At 41.3% G+C, this 15,978-nt stretch overlaps 1 protein-coding gene and 1 long non-coding RNA gene across 2 annotated transcripts in view; one reads left to right on the top strand and one right to left on the bottom strand.

Moving 5' to 3' along the window:
- LOC132815990 (uncharacterized) overlaps window positions 1-15,978 on the top strand; it is a 45,385-nt gene that overhangs the window by 18,904 nt on the left and 10,503 nt on the right. The window lies entirely within an intron of this gene.
- cmc1 (C-x(9)-C motif containing 1) overlaps window positions 7,853-15,978 on the bottom strand; it is a 77,321-nt gene continuing 69,195 nt past the window's right edge. The window contains exon 4 of the mRNA XM_060825386.1: window positions 7,853-8,257. Within this exon, the coding sequence (XP_060681369.1) occupies window positions 8,137-8,257 (121 nt within the window). The 3' untranslated portion in view covers window positions 7,853-8,136. The remainder of the gene's footprint in view (window positions 8,258-15,978) is intronic.

Below are 15,978 nucleotides of genomic sequence, written 5' to 3' on the forward strand. Positions count from 1 at the left end.
CTATGAACATAGACCCCAAGATCCCTCAGCTCCTCCACCTTACTAAGAACCCTACTGTTAACCCTGTATTCCGCATTCTTATTTGTCCTTCCAAAATGGACAACCTCACACTTGGCAGGATTGAACTCCAACTACGACACCTCAGCCCAGCTCTGCATCATACCTAAGTCCCTTTGTTGCCGACAACAGCCCTCCTCACTATCCACAACTCCACCAATCTCCGTATCATCTGCAAATTTACTGACCCACCCTTCGACTCCCTCTTCCAAGTCATTAATAAAAATTACAAACAGCAGAGAACCCAGAACTGATCCCTGCGGAACTCCACTTGTAACTGGGCTCCAGGCTGAATATTTACCATCTACCACCACTCTCTGACTTCAACCAGTTAGCCAGTTCTCTATCCAACTGGCCAAACGTCCCACTATCCCATGCCTCCTGACTTTCCACATAAGCCTACCATGGAGAACCTTATCAAATGCCTTACTAAAATCCATGTGCACTACGTCCACTGCTCTACCCTCATCCACATGCTTGGTCACGTCCTCAAAGAATTCAATAAGACTTGTAAGGCAAGACCTACCCCTTACAAATCCGTGCTGGCTGTCCCTAGTCAAGCAGTGTCTTTCCAGATACTCATAAATTCTATCCCTCACTACCCTTTCTATTACATTGCCTACCACCAAAGTAAGACTAACTGGCCTGCAATTCCCGGGGTTATCCCTATTCCCTTTTTTGAACAGGGACACAACATTCGCCACTCTCCAGTCCCCTGGTACCACCCCCATTGACAGTGAAGACGAAAAGATCATTGCCAACGGCTCTGCAATTTCCTCACTTGCTTCCCACATAATCCTAGGACATATCCCGTCAGGCCCAAGGGACTTGTCTATCCTCAAGTTTTCAAAATGCCCAATACATCTTCCTTCCTAACATGTATCTCCTCTAGCTTACCAGTCTGTTTCATACTCTCCTTTTCAACAATACGGTCCCTCTCATTTGTAAATACTGAAGAAAAGTACTCATTCAAGACCTCTCCTATCTCTTCTGACTCAATACACAATCTCTCACTACTGTCCTTGATCAAACCTACCCTCGTTCTCGTCATTCTCATGTTTCTCACATACGCATAAAAGGCCTTGGGGTTATCCTTTATCCTACCGGCCAAAGATTTTTCATGCCCTCTCTTAGCTCTCCTAATCCCTTTCTTCAGCTCCCTCCTGGCTATCCTGTATCCCTTCAACGCTCTGTCTGAACCTTGTTTCCTCAACCTTATGTAAGCCTCCTTCTTCCTCCTTATAAGACATTCAACCTCCCTCGTCAAGGTTCCCTCACACGACCATCTCTTTCCTGCCTGACAGGTACATGCATATCAAGGACACTGCGTATCAGTTCTTTGAAAAAGTTCCACATTTCAACGATATCCTTCCCTGACAGCCTATGCTCCCAACTTGTGCTCCTCAGATCCTGTCTTGCAGCATCGTATTTACCCTTCCCCCAATTGTAAAACCTGCCCTGTTGCACACACCTATCTCTCTCCATAACCAAGGTAAAAGTCACAGAATTGTGGTCACCATCACCAAAATGCTCACCCACTAACAAGCCCATCACCTGTCCCGGTTCGTTACCAAGTACCAAATCCAATATGGCCTCCCCTCTGGTCGGACAATCTACACACTGAGTTAGAAAAGCTTCCTGGACACACTGCACAAACATCACCCCGTCCAATCTACTTGATCTAAAGAGTTTCTAATCAATATTTGGCAAGTTGAAATCGCCCATGACTACTACCCTGTGGCTTCTGCACCTTTCCAAAATCTGGTTCCCATTATGTTTCTCCACATCTCTGCTGCTATTGGGGGGCCTATTGTAAACACCCAACAAGGTGACTGCTCCTTTCTTCTTTCTGACTTCAGGCCATACTACCTCCAAAAGCAGATCCCCTTCGAACTGCCTTTGGTGAGACTGAAGGCTTAATTCAGTGCCCTTGGCCCGCTCAGCCACACTACCAGACCCTCCATTGCTACATAAAGATTTATTGGAAGCATAAAATAGTCCTCTTGTTTTTTCAAAATTTAATGTCATTTATTGCTTTTACTTTATTCATATGTGCATCATCACTATTTATTGGTACTTAGAGAGCTAGGTGCACTTATAGGTTGGTATGGACTGATTGTTACAAGTGAATGAAGGGCATTTCCTTCATTGTGGGAAAAGCAATGTTGTGATTTTTTGTTCACTTTATAGCAAATGTTCAAGCTAGTATCATACTCTCTACTCTGTGGGGCATGGTTGAACTCAGAGTTTCAGCTGGCCTAGCCTTCTATGCATTGTAAATACTGTTAGCCAAGATCACTCTGTGGAATAACTGAACTGTTACATGCCGACCTCAAAGCCCTGTAAGAATCAATAACAACCTGAGATACTCAGACATTTGGATAGCGCTGGCACTGTCTTGCATATCAAAAAGTGGTGCTGGAAAAGCACAGCAGGTCAGGCAGTATCTAAGGAGCAGAAGAGTGCTGGGTTTTTCCAGCACCACACTTTTGACTCTGATCTCCAGCATCTGATCTCTGCCTTTCCTTTATTGACTGACTAACCCCAGCACCCCATCATTCAAAGGGTGCCAAACCCTCACTCCTCCTGAAGCCACCCCACATTCATCCCAAACCCCATGACTGACTCACCATTGCCAGTTATAGCACATAGAACATTACAGCGTAGTACAGTCCCTTCAGCCCCCGATGTTGCACCGACTTGTGAAACCAATCTGAAGCCTAGCTAACCTACACTATTCTATTCTCGTCCATATGTCTATCCAATGACCATTTAAATGCCCTTAAAGTTGGTGAGTCTACCACTGTTACAGGCAGTGTGTTCCACGTTCCTACTACTCTGAGTAAAGACACTACCTCTGACATCTGCCCTATATCTATCATTCCTCAATTTAAAGCTATGTCCCCCTCGTGCTAGCCAACGTGATCAGAGGAAAAAGGCTCTCACTGTCCATCCTATCTAACCTTCTGATTATCTTATATGTCTCAATTAAGTCACCTCTTAACCACCTTCTCTCTAACGAAAATAGCCTCAAGTCCCTCAGCCTTTCCCCGTAAGACCTCCACTCCATACCAGGCAATATCCTTGTAAATCTCCTCTGCACCCTTCCCAAAGCTTCCACATCCTTCTTATAATGCAGTGACCAGAACTGTACACAATACTCCAAATGTGGCCCTCAGCAGAGTTTTGTACAGCTACAGCATGATCTCATGGTTCCAAAACTCAATCCCTCCACTAATAAAAGCTAGCACACCGTATGACTTCTTTACAACCCTATCAACCTGGGTGGCAACTTTCAAGGATCTATGTACATGGACACCGAGATCTCTCTGCTCATCTACAGTACCAAGAATCTTACCATTAACCCAGTACTCTTTATTCCTGTTGATCCTTCCAAAGTGAATCACCTCATACTTTGCTGCATTAAACTCCATTTGCCACCTCTCAGCCCAGCTCTGCAGCTTATCTATGTCCCTCTGCAAACTACAACATCCTTCGTCACTATCCACAACTCTATCGACCTTACTGTCATTCGCAAATTTACTAACCCATCCTTTTCTGCTCGCATCCAGGTCATTTATAAAAATGACAAACAACAATGGACTCAAAACAGATCCGTGTGGTACCCCACTAGTAACTGAACTCCAGGATGAATATTTTCCATCAACCACCACCTTGTCTTCTTTCAACTAGCCAATTTCTGATCCAAATCACTAAATCACCCTTAATCCCATGCCTCCATATTTTGTGCAATAGCCTACCGTGGGGAACCTCATCAAATGCTTTACTGAAATCCATATACCCTCGCTCCCCGTTTGGTCACCTTCTCAAAGAACTCCATAATGTTTATGAGACACGACCTACTCTTCACAAAACCATGTTGACTATCCCTAATCAAATTATTCCTTTCTAGATGATTATAAATCCTATCTCTTGTAGTCCTTTCTTACACTTTACCTTAATTGGCCCTAATTTTACTCTCGTCATTCTTTTATTCCTGATATGCTTATAAAAGCCTTAGGGTTTTCCTTGATGCTATCTGCCAGCTTCTCATGTCCCCTCCTGGCTCCTCTTAGCTCTCTCTTTAGTCTTTCCTGGCTAATTTGTAACTCTCAAGCATCCTAACTGAGCCATCTCATCTCATCAGAATATAAGCTGCCTTCTTCGTCTTGACAAGAGATTTATCTTTCTTAGTAAACCATGGCTCCTGTGCTTGACCACTTCCTGCCTGACCTGTATATCCTTATCAAGTACCTGCATTAGCTGATCTTTGAATAAGCTCCACACTTCAATAGTGCCCATCCCCTGCAGTTTCCTTCCCATCCTATGTCTTGCCTAATTGCCTTTCCCCCAGCTATAACTCTTGCCCTGTGATTTGTATGTATCCCTTTCCATCACTAAAGTAAACATAACCGAATTGTGGTCACTATCACCAAAGTGCTCATCTACCTCCAATTCTAATACCTGGCCAGGTTCATTACCCAGTACCAAATCCAATGTGGCCTCGCCCCTTATTGGTCTGTCTACATACGGTGTTGGAAACCTTCTGCACACATTGGACGAAAACTGACCCATCTAAAATACTTGAACTAGAGTATCCCCAGTCAAAATTTGGAAAGTTAAAGACACCATAGCAACTACCCTGTCACTCTCACTATCGAGGATCATCTTTGCTATCCTATCCTCTGCCTCTCGGGAACTATTCAGAGGCCTATAGAAAACTTCCAACTGGGTAATCTCTCCTCTCCTGTTTCTAATCTCAGCCCATATTACCTCAGTAGATGAGTCCTCAAACGTCCTTTCTGCAACCGTAATACTGTCACAATGCCACACCTCCCCCTCTTTTACCATTTTCTCTGTTCTTTATGAAACATCTTATGATGCCTCATGCAAACTGCAATTCTCCCCGTTTTCATACTGTAGAGATCAATAAGGAAAATTGCAGATCTCACATAAAGTTACACAAAACCAATGGGTGCACACCACTTTTACATTAAGGCAAACTAGATGGCACAAGATTCTCATGCTTTGCTATTATTTTCTTGAGGGTAGAACTTGATTTTAAAAAGTTATGCCTTCAAAACTATTTATAGCATGTAAATGTGTTACATTTAAGAGCCCACCACATACTTGTGAAAAGCCTGATAAATACTGAAACTATACCACTGACATTGCATCTTTATCTCAACCCACTGTTGGAAAATCGCCATTTTTTTCCCTAGTTCAATGTGTCAGCTGCACATTCTGCTCTTGTAGATTCCATAAAATCTCTCCAAACCCCCACAAACAAATGAGCGTTCCTTTTCCTAAAAGACTAACGTGGCACATGGAACGATACATGAAAAATTTGCAAAAATTTCAAAAATATTTATTTTATTCAAAGAAAATCAAAATTAATCAATGATGCAACTTTCAACATTTTCTTACCTGGTCTTGCCCCTCGTGTCTAACTCGGTCTTCTTCACCCCTCTCTCAGGTTGCGTGGAAGGGCTAGGTGCACATTTGGCTTCTGAGGTTGTACAAAAGGATCAGGGGCTAAGGCAGGCCCCACCTAATGGCAACTGACTCATCAAAGAGTTAATGATTGCTGCAGCTCTGCAGGATGTCCTGTGCAGCCAGTCATCATCCCCCACCAAAATGTGTCAGGGCACTCTGAGGTGGAATAGGCAAAGTTCTCGTATATACTGCTGTCATGATACACAGCACCATGGCCAACTATGGAATTGAGCTATTACCATCTGACATTTGTACTTCATTATTCCTCCCCCTTCCCCCCCACTCTCATCCACACACACAGACTGGGGGGGAGCTAGTAACAGAGATAGCGGTCAGGTTGGAAACTGGAGGGTTTGCTTTTGAGCATTAGGTGGTCTGGTTGTTTTGTCTCGCTTTTTCTATTTCACCCTCTGGTGATTGTCTGACCTCAAGACCTCTTTTAGTGCTGCCTTATGTAAACTCATATTACAGTTGGGAAACTGTAACGATAGGATGGCAAGAAGGTACCACAGAACAAAGCTAAAGAGGTTGACATTTGTGTTTTATGACGATAAAGCAGTTAGTTGAATTGCATGTGACAGTTGTGCCAAGAGGTGGAGTAAGGCAAATGGTGTGCAAAGATGTGAAAGTGGACAAAAGTGTTTTGCATTTATGCAGAATAGGTACTCTGGAAAATCCCTAAAGTGTGGAAACAGGCCCTTCATGTCCACATGGATCCTCCGAAGAGTATCCCACACAAACCCATTCCCCATTACTCTATTTTTGCCCCAACCTACACATCCCTAAACACTATAGGCCAATTCACCTGACCTGCACATCTTTGTGACTGAGAGAGGAAACTGGAGCACCCGGAGGAAACCCACGCAGACACAGGGAGAAGGTGCAAACTCCACACAGTCACCCGAGGCTAGAATCGAACCCAGGTCCCTGGCGCTGTGAGGCTGCAGTGCTAACCACTGAGCCACCATGCCATCCCTGTTAGGGACTTGCAGGTGCCCTTACACAAAGTGTTGGTAGGTTGAATATTGATTTTGAGGGTGAAATGACAAATTGTTGCCTGGGGTCAGCGAGGAGGAACGGCTAGTGACCACCTCCTGCTGTCATGAAATATTTTCTGCAGTGTTGAATCAGTGTTGAATGGCTGTGAAGGAGTTGGGAGTTAGTGCCAAGGTCAACTCTCTGCAAACAGGAGAACTCATGTTAAATGTCCTTTTTGGCAAAAGAAAAACCCAGCATTCTAAGAGTCAGATTTTCGACTACTTCTGCCAATATTTGGCATTGCTCCCAGTGGGCACAGCTTAGCATGATGGTGTCAGTCTGGACTGATGCTGTGGGTGAGCGATGCTTTCAAAGCATTTGGTAATAATTGCAGCAATTACGTTGAACAGACTGCTGTTGATCACTGTCCCTTGTTCAGGTTTTTACAGAATCACATTCTTCCTGTTTCTCAGGGAGAATGGTAGGTCCAATATCTATACTCAAATATCATCAGGGTTGCAGCAAAAACATTTAAACTGACTTAGGCAAGAGACTTTGTGGAACCATACCTGGTAGATAAAAGTAATTACAGGACAGTCAGACTGAAATTGACAAAGAAATTCAAATAATTCCTCTCTCATAAAGTAAGATCAAATCCTAAGTGAAACTGAGAATACCATATAAGGGCACAGCAAGTTCAGCAAAGAGAAGTCATTCCTCTCCAATGATCTACTTCTCCAAGGTGCAATGTTGATTGGATTCATGGACGTCCTGCTTAAAGTTCAGGACGTCCATGAGCATATGGGGTCCTAACATTGAGTGATGCGAGGTGAGTTTGGACTACTGGTTTTTATTGCGGCAAAATCCCCATCTCAAAACAACTGAAGCAATGAGATCTGTCTATACAAAAGGGGAAAAAAAAAGTTATGGAGCAAATGAATGAGTCACTCAAGTAAGCAGCAGTTACAAGATAGTAATGACAAAGCTTTGGTATCTTCTGCCTGCTAAAAACTGAGAGATTGATTGGCTGAACAACTTGGGGATGTGAACTGCATAGTGAGAAGCCTCCAGATCTCCACCAACTCAGGAACTCTCACAGTTCTCTATGGTAAAGTGTACAGTAAAACTTTCTTCCTGAAGAAAACCAGTTTATCTTTCCTTCAGCAGTTGCTGTAACCAGTTACTTTCAATGACTATGCCAGAGATCCTTTTAGGAGTATGAATCAGCCACATGTACCTCCTCTAACACAGTGAAAGTATCCAGCGAAAAAAGACAGACAGAGAAGCTACATTCTGATCAGCACAAAATATACTGACATTTTGACATTTTATTGAATCACATGCCTTAGTCAATAATTATGGAATTCTGCATGAAAGAAACAATGTAAAATAAATTTAAGAAATATATGCTATAAAATTTGAAAAGTGCTGAATCTACAAACAGTAATAGTTCAATTTTCTAATTTTAAAAAATTCCAAAAATCAATCTGACATAATATAGCAATTGTAAAACTGTATTTATCAAACATGATGAATGATTCTTCACAATGAACAGGTTTCTGTGAGTGTTCCCTCTTCAGTTCTGGCTTCTTCAATTGGCTTATTCTACATGCTGCTGGGGACTTTCTGCTGCCTTTTCTTAGAAGGAATTCCAGTTTGACGGAATTCTTCCCTCTCCTTTAGGTATTCTTGTTTACATTCTTCATATAATGCTGAATCTTTATAACTTGTAAGAACGAGAAAAACAACATCCGTGTAAGATTAATTTATAGTAAAATGAAATGAAAATTAAACTGAAAATATACATGTAGACCATATGACTGTGAAACATGCTTTTAAGATATAAAAGCACTTCACATTGTGCCTGCAGCACTGAAAATGCTTTCCATGTTTTACCAAAAATACCATTTTCCAGGAACTTTATTTTGGAAATCTACACATTCAATTAAATTAGCAATTTGGTTGCAGAAAAAGAATCCAGGTGAAGAAATCTTCAGGTGACAAAGTGGCAGTCAGTGTGTTAGATGGTATCTAGCATTCTCACCGCTGCTACTGATAAATCTTGACCCATCACATGCCAATAATCAGAGCTTACGCTTCTCAGCGAATCACAGGTCTTGAAACAGTTGCTCTGGATTGTCATAGGTTGTTCGCGAATCAGAGGCTTGCGGCCTCTGGGTACTGAAGACCAGGGAGGTGACAGATTGAAGTCCTAAGTGGCCATTAATTAGTTAATGATCTTAATTAGTGTCAGGTCAAAAGTTACCAGGATCTTATTTCCCAGAATGTAATTAGTGAGGTGAAAATGAAGGTGTGAGCTTCTCTTGAGGGCCAACTCCCCCTCTTCAGGGAGGGAAAAATCCTGACTGCAGAGAGTTACACACCACAAACTAAAAATAAAAAGAATCTGAATAGTGAAAAATCAAAACAATTATGACAGTCATGGGTACACACGTTTTATATGCCATGCACAGTAACATACTGTATGCTGAATAGGTGCAGTAGATGCTATGGCATAGAACATAGAACAATACAGCGCAGTACAGGCCCTTTGGCTCTCGATGTTGTGTCGACCCAAGCCCACCTAACCTACACTAGCCCACTATCCTCCATATGCCTATCCAATGCCTGATTAAATGCCCATAAAGAGGGAGAGTCCACCACTGCTACTGGCAGGGCATTCCATGAACTCACGACTCGCTGAGTAAAGAATCTACTCCTAACATCTGTCCTATACCTACTACCCCTTAATTTAAAGCTATGCCCCCCTCGTAATAGCTGGCTCCAATGAATGGCAATGAATGGGTTTCATAAATGTCAAGGCATATTACATAATATCTCTCAAAAGTGAGCAGCATGCACGTACCATGAGAATCTGGAATTTGGACTCCATTTGATTTCAAAATACAGTGAAGCTAATGGGCTTGCTATTTTTTATTAAAGAATGCTACTTTAGAAAAGGGGTGATGTATGATTAAATCTGTATATCCAAACATTGGTGTCCAAGTTGCACTGTTACATTGTAATATCACATCCTATGCTCCCACCTCAATGCTGACATCCAGTAAATGCCATTAAGTAGCTGTAATATTAAGCAGGTACAAACCAAACACACCACACAAAAAAACTTGTGTAATTGTCATTTTAATGACATTGCCTGCCTTAATTACTATCAATCAATTTCTATGGCCCTGAAAAATTAACTATTACAAGCGTGAATTTGCATTCCTTCAGTTTTAATTGTTGAGACAAAAAGCATACATTTTTGATTTTAAAAAAACTTTCCTGTCTTTTACTTTTGGCTCCTCAACCAGTCTTACATTTCCACCTTTTTTTTAAAACTTCTGAATCAATATTAAATTCACCTATTTTAGTTTACACATCATTTCAGTCCTTGCATTGCTTCTTTCCTAATTCTATTAGCTGACTGGTTAAGGAGGTACACAGTTGCTTTCCATGTTCCCTGTAGTTCCAGATGCTGTTTCTACCATTATCACACTTCCAACAATCCATGTAAAACCATTTTAGAGCCAGAATGTTCACGGACAAGAAGAATTAATGGAAGGCACATATTACACTTCTTTATTCAGATCTCCATTTTTAAAATTTTCAATGTGTCAGATAGTTAGTTTGTACTCCAAGGTGCATTAATATTGCACTACATTTTAATGAGGAGTTTTAGTATCAAACTTATCCAGCAGAGCGGAAGATATTTGAATTTAGACTGCATTGGAAAGACTCAAATCAAAAGAAAATCAATTTTCTATAATGTCTATCTTTCATATCATTCACTATGCCGTGATTAATTTTAAAATAACTTTAAAATTTCCTAACCCTCAAGTGTAATGCAGACTTCATTCCTGGTCACAAACTAACAAGGACCATTACTGATTTTCAAAATTATGAACTACAATATTTGTACAATGTGAATACATCTCAAAATTTTCATGTGCATTACATTTGCTATCTATGAAAAGGGGTTAAATTAGACTGGTTCAAGAAAACTAGCCCTCATAAGTGAAGTGTTAAAGTTACTTATCACTTTTTAACACCTAACATTCTCCTAATAAAAAAGATATTTTAAGAAAATGTGATCCAACAAGGTGACAGCTGTTGCACGAAAACCAACTTTAATCCTTATTTACAGTCTGATTATATTGCTATTCAAATTAGAGACTTGCAACAATATTAATCCTTCCAGGATATTTGAGCCACATTCAAAATGGTATAACACAAATAATGGGATTCACAAAGATAATTTGCCTTGATTCTAAAAATTGAATTGAGAGCACCAAGTCAATTGCAAAACAATGTATGTAGACCTTAGTTTAATTTTCTTTCACTTTTTGAATTCAAATCAAGGCTACTGACTAAATAAAAATAAATAATTGCTCAACTGTAAAGATGTAACTTTTTCAGTTTTACTACTCTTTGCCTTTCTCCCCTGTGAAGCAGAGTGCATTCTAATTCTTGAGTCCAGAAGCCTCTATTCCAGTGGTTGTCCCAACACTGGTGTAATGCACTGGATGAGACATTCAAAGACTCAGGCTAGTGCTCTGGGGACCTGAGATCCAATACCATTACAACAAACAATGGAAATTAAATTCAACTGAAAACTGTTATATAAAGCTGGCATGACAATTACCATCAATTGTTGAACCTATCTGATTCACTAATATTCTGTTGGGGAAGGAAATCCACCACCCCTATCTGGTCCGGCCTAGATGGGACTCCAGATGCGTAGCAATTCAGTTGACTCTTAACTGCCCTTCGAAATGGCCAATCAAGGGCAATCAAAGATGGGTAACAACTGCTACCCATGTCAGGGATGTGCACCCGTCATCAAACGAGAGAGAAAAGAAACATTTGCTTTAAAGATAGCTTCCCAAAAGACTGGAATTATGAAAATAATAACACTTCAACATGTTAAAATGTATTTGGTCATGGAATACAGTTAAGACTGATATGTGGATTTTACAATAGTTCTGATAATGAAGTGGTTGGCATTCACCATTGTTAAAAACCTGTAACTGACAGGTTTGTCATACAGACATAGAAACCGACCTTTCAGTCCAACTCGTCCATGCCAACCAAATATCCCAACCCAATCTAATCCCACTTGCCAGTACTTAGCACATACTCCTCTAAACTCTTCCTATTCATATACCCATCCAAGTGCCTTTTAAATGTTGCAATTGTACCAACCTCCACCACTTCCTCTGGGAGCTCATTCCATACATGCACCACCCTCTGTGTGAAAAAAGGTGCCCCTTAGGTTTCTTTTTGTATCTTTCCCCTCTCACCCTACACCTATGCCCTCTAGTTCTGGACTCCGCCACCCCAGGGAAAATACCTGGTCTATTTATCCTAACCATGCCCCTCATGATTTTATAAACATCTATGAGGTCACCCTCATAGGGCAGCACGGTGGCACAGTGGTTAGCACTGCTGCCTCACAGCGCCAGAGACCTGGGTTCAATTCCCGACTTAGGCAACTGACTGTGTGGAGTTTGCACATTCTCCCCGTGTCTGCGTGGGTTTCCTCCGAGTACTCCAGTTTCCTCCCACAATCCAAAAATGTGCAGGTTAGGTGAATTGGCCATGCTAAATTGCCTGTAGTAAAGGGGTAAATGTAGGGGTAGGGGTATGGGTGAGTTGCGCTTCGGCGGGTCAGTGTGGACTTGTTGGGCCGAAGGGCCTGTTTCCACACTGTAAGTAATCTAATCTAATCACCCCTCAGCCTCCCACACTCCAGGGAAAACAGCCCCCGCCTGTTCAGCCTATGCCTATAGCTCAAATCCTCCAACCCTGGCAACATCCTTATAAATCTTTTCTGAACTCTTTCAAGATTCACTACAAAAAACAAACACAATGGATGCGATAAATCTGAAATAGAAAGAGAGCTCAGCAGGTCTGACAAAATCCATGGAGAAAGAAACAGAGTCAATGTTTCCGGTTGAGGACCAGAATTTCTAGAGTTAGACATTTGCATTTAAATGTGGGAATCCAGAAGGTGTCATCAGTGATTCAGCACTCTTCCAGAAGGTGCGCTGTTGAAAAGCCCCCAGACAGCAATTAGTTAGCAATCACCACATGGTCAAATCTGCCACTGTTAGCCTCTTAGCCTGCCTGTAAAAAGCCTTTTACAAAATCTTTACACTTTGCTGAATGAGGTATGACTTTGGGTTTATGGAATTCTAAATTCAGACTACTGCTAAGCAACTTCACTGCCCCTGAAAGAGCATCTGTATATGTGTTGTCAATGTCACAATGATTTAAGAAAATCCACATCTTAAATGTTTCTTATAATCTGATTTTACTTTGCACTGTGACATCATATGCATGTCTCAATCATTTATTTTGCATACCAGTGCAACTTAAAAATTAAAAGCAAAGGAATTCAGTGTTTTTCTTTACTGCCTAGTTTGCTTTCCAAGGTAATACTTGCTGGTGGACATTTGGAGATCCCCTTAGTATCACATTCAAATTGATATCAGGAATCAGAAAGTGTGTGCCAAAGATGTTTAGATCTTAGCGGTTAGCTCTCTTTAAGGATAGTGACAAGTACCATTACTTTGCCAGTAACTACAAAATCCAAATCACTGCATTTACTAACAAGACCATAAGAAAGAGGAACAGGAGAAAGGCTTTTTGGCTCCTTGAGCTTGCTCTGTTATCCAATAGGATCACGGATAACCCAACATTCCTCATGTCCACTTTCCAGTGTTTTCCCTTGATTACCCCTCTGATCAAGAATTTATCTCAACCTTAAAGGTACACAAGGACTCTGCCCCCAAGGTCTCTGTGGTAAGGAGCTCCAAAGACACACAAAGCTCCGAGAGAAGGAATTCCAACTCATCTCAGAGGTCATCTCAAATTGGCACCCTTTCATTCTGAAACAATGACCTCTGGTTCGAGACTCCAAACTCAGTTGAGGTATCAGCAGGTTAGGAGCAGAATGAAGCTAACTGGGGTGGGGTGGGGAGAAAAGCCTGAGGTGTGAGGCCCAGCACAAGCCCAGTCATAGCAGCAGTTCGACATCAGTGGAGCAAACCTTCACTGAATCCAGAAGTGGAGCTCCTTAGATGACATGAGGGTTCAAAAACTGACACAAGTTAAGTAATTTGTTCCGAGTTTATTGTTTGTATTTGGTAAAGTGCACAATGTCAGAAAAATTAAGCCCTGTGGAATACTCCCCTTGCAATATGTGGGAGATGTTTGTGTCACAGCTTTCATAAGTTTTTCTGCATTTAAATAATATTCTTGTCTTTTGTTCTGCCTTCCAAAATGAACAACTTCACATTTTCCCACTTTACACTTCATGTGCCAACTTTTCACCCACTTAATTTTTGAATACCTCTGTATAAACTGTTTGTATCACACTTATAACCTGTCTTTCCACCTATTTTTATGTCATCTGCAAATCTGGCTACAGTACATTTGTTTCCTTTCTTCAAATCATTTTATTGTAAATAGTCATGATCCCAGCAATGATTCCTGTGGAACCCCACTGTTCACAGGTCACCACGCTGATTAAAAAAAAATCCTTATCCCCACTTGCTGTTTACTGCCCATGAGCCAAATCTCTATCCATACCAATATACTACCTCCAACAAGGTGGGCTCTTTTCTTATGACTTAACCTTTTGTGAGGAACTTTGTCAAATGCATTCTGGAAGCCCATCAGAAGACATCTACTGATTCCCCTCTATCCATTCTGATTGAAACTTCCTGGAAAAACTTAAGAAATTAGTCAGACACGATTGTCCTTTCATAAAGCCATGTTGGCCTCTGCTTAATTAGATTATGATTTTCCAAATGTTCTGATTTTGCTTCCTTAATAATTGATTCCAATACTTTTCCAACAACAGATGTTTGGCTGATCAGCCAATAGTTGCCTGTTTTTTTGAATCCCTACCTTTCTGAATAGGGGTGCCACGTTAGCAGCTTTCCAATCCTCTGGTACTTCTCCAGAATCCAAAACATTTTTGGAAAATTTCAACCAATCTCTGTAGCAATCTATTTTATGATCCAAGGATGCAACACATCAGTGACAGGTAACCACTCTGACTTTGGCTGCATTCATTTGTCTAATATTACTTCTCTCGTGATAGTGATGGTACTTAAATCATCGCCTGTGTTCTTTAGCATTAATGGGATGTTCAAAGTTAAAAATCACACAAACCTGTTGGACTATAACCTGTAACCTGAAAGCACACTAGCTTTCAGAGCGCCGCTCCTTCATCAGGTGATAGTGCTTTCACCTGATGAAGGAGCGTTGCTCCAAAAGCTAGTGTGCTTCCAATTAAATCTGTTGGACTATAACCTGGTGTTGTGTGATTTGTAACTTTGTACACCCCAGTCCAACACCGGCATCTCCAAATCATGGGATGTTCAATGCATCTTCCACCATAAAGACTGATGTCAAATATCTGTTTAACTCCTCTGCCATTTCCTTGTTCCCCATTACCATCTACCCAGATTCATTTCCTAAGTGCATGTTTGACCTTTTTCTTCCTTTTTGTATAAAGACAATTTTATTCGCTCATATACTCCCTACTTGTTCACCCTTGTAATGTATTTTCTCTGTCTTTATTATCATCTTAGTCCTCCTTGTTGGATTATGAATTCACACCAATCTTTGGGGCTATCACTTTTTGCCTCTTTATATACTTACTGTTTCAACTTAATATTCTGCTTAATTTCCTTAGTTAGCCATGGCTGGTTTATTCTTCTCTTAGAATCTTTCCACCTTACTGGATATATTTTTGCTGAGAGTCACGGGTTACCTCCTTACCACGGGGTGGCATGGTGACTGAATTAGCACTGCTGCTTCACAGTGCCAGGGACCCAGGTTCAATTCCAGCCTCAGGCGACTGTCTGTGTGGAGTTTGCACATTCTCCCAGTCTGCGTGGGTTTCTCTGGGTGCTCCGGTTTCCTCCCACAGTCCAAAGTTGTGCAGGTTAGGTGGATTGGCCATGCTAAATTGCCAGTAGTGTTAGATGCATTAGTCAGGGGTAAACGTAGGGAAATGTGTCTGGATGGGTTACTCTTCGGAGGGTCAGAGTGGACTTGTTGGGCCGAAGGGCCTGTTTCCACACTGTAGGGAATCTAATCTAAAGACAAATGCCTGCCACTATGTGCTTACTGTCAGTCCTGGTAATCTATCTGCCTTGTTTACCTCAGCCAACTCTACCCTCATTTTATTGTAATTCCCTTCAAGTTAATCACGAGTGGGAACTAGATTTGAATCTCAGCCAGATCCTCTGCTTGATAGTAAACATCTAATTTTTCACGGAGCGCGAGTTATAATTGGGATGGATAGAAAATTGGTGAGCAGACAGGAAACAAAAAGTAGGAGTAACTGAGTCCTTTTGTGAATGGTAGGCAGTAACAAATGGGGTACAGCAGAGATTGGTACTAGGACCCAGCTATTTACAATACATG

The sequence above is a fragment of the Hemiscyllium ocellatum genome, chromosome 5, assembly GCF_020745735.1.
Source record: "Hemiscyllium ocellatum isolate sHemOce1 chromosome 5, sHemOce1.pat.X.cur, whole genome shotgun sequence".
In the NCBI taxonomy this organism is placed as follows: domain Eukaryota; kingdom Metazoa; phylum Chordata; class Chondrichthyes; order Orectolobiformes; family Hemiscylliidae; genus Hemiscyllium; species Hemiscyllium ocellatum.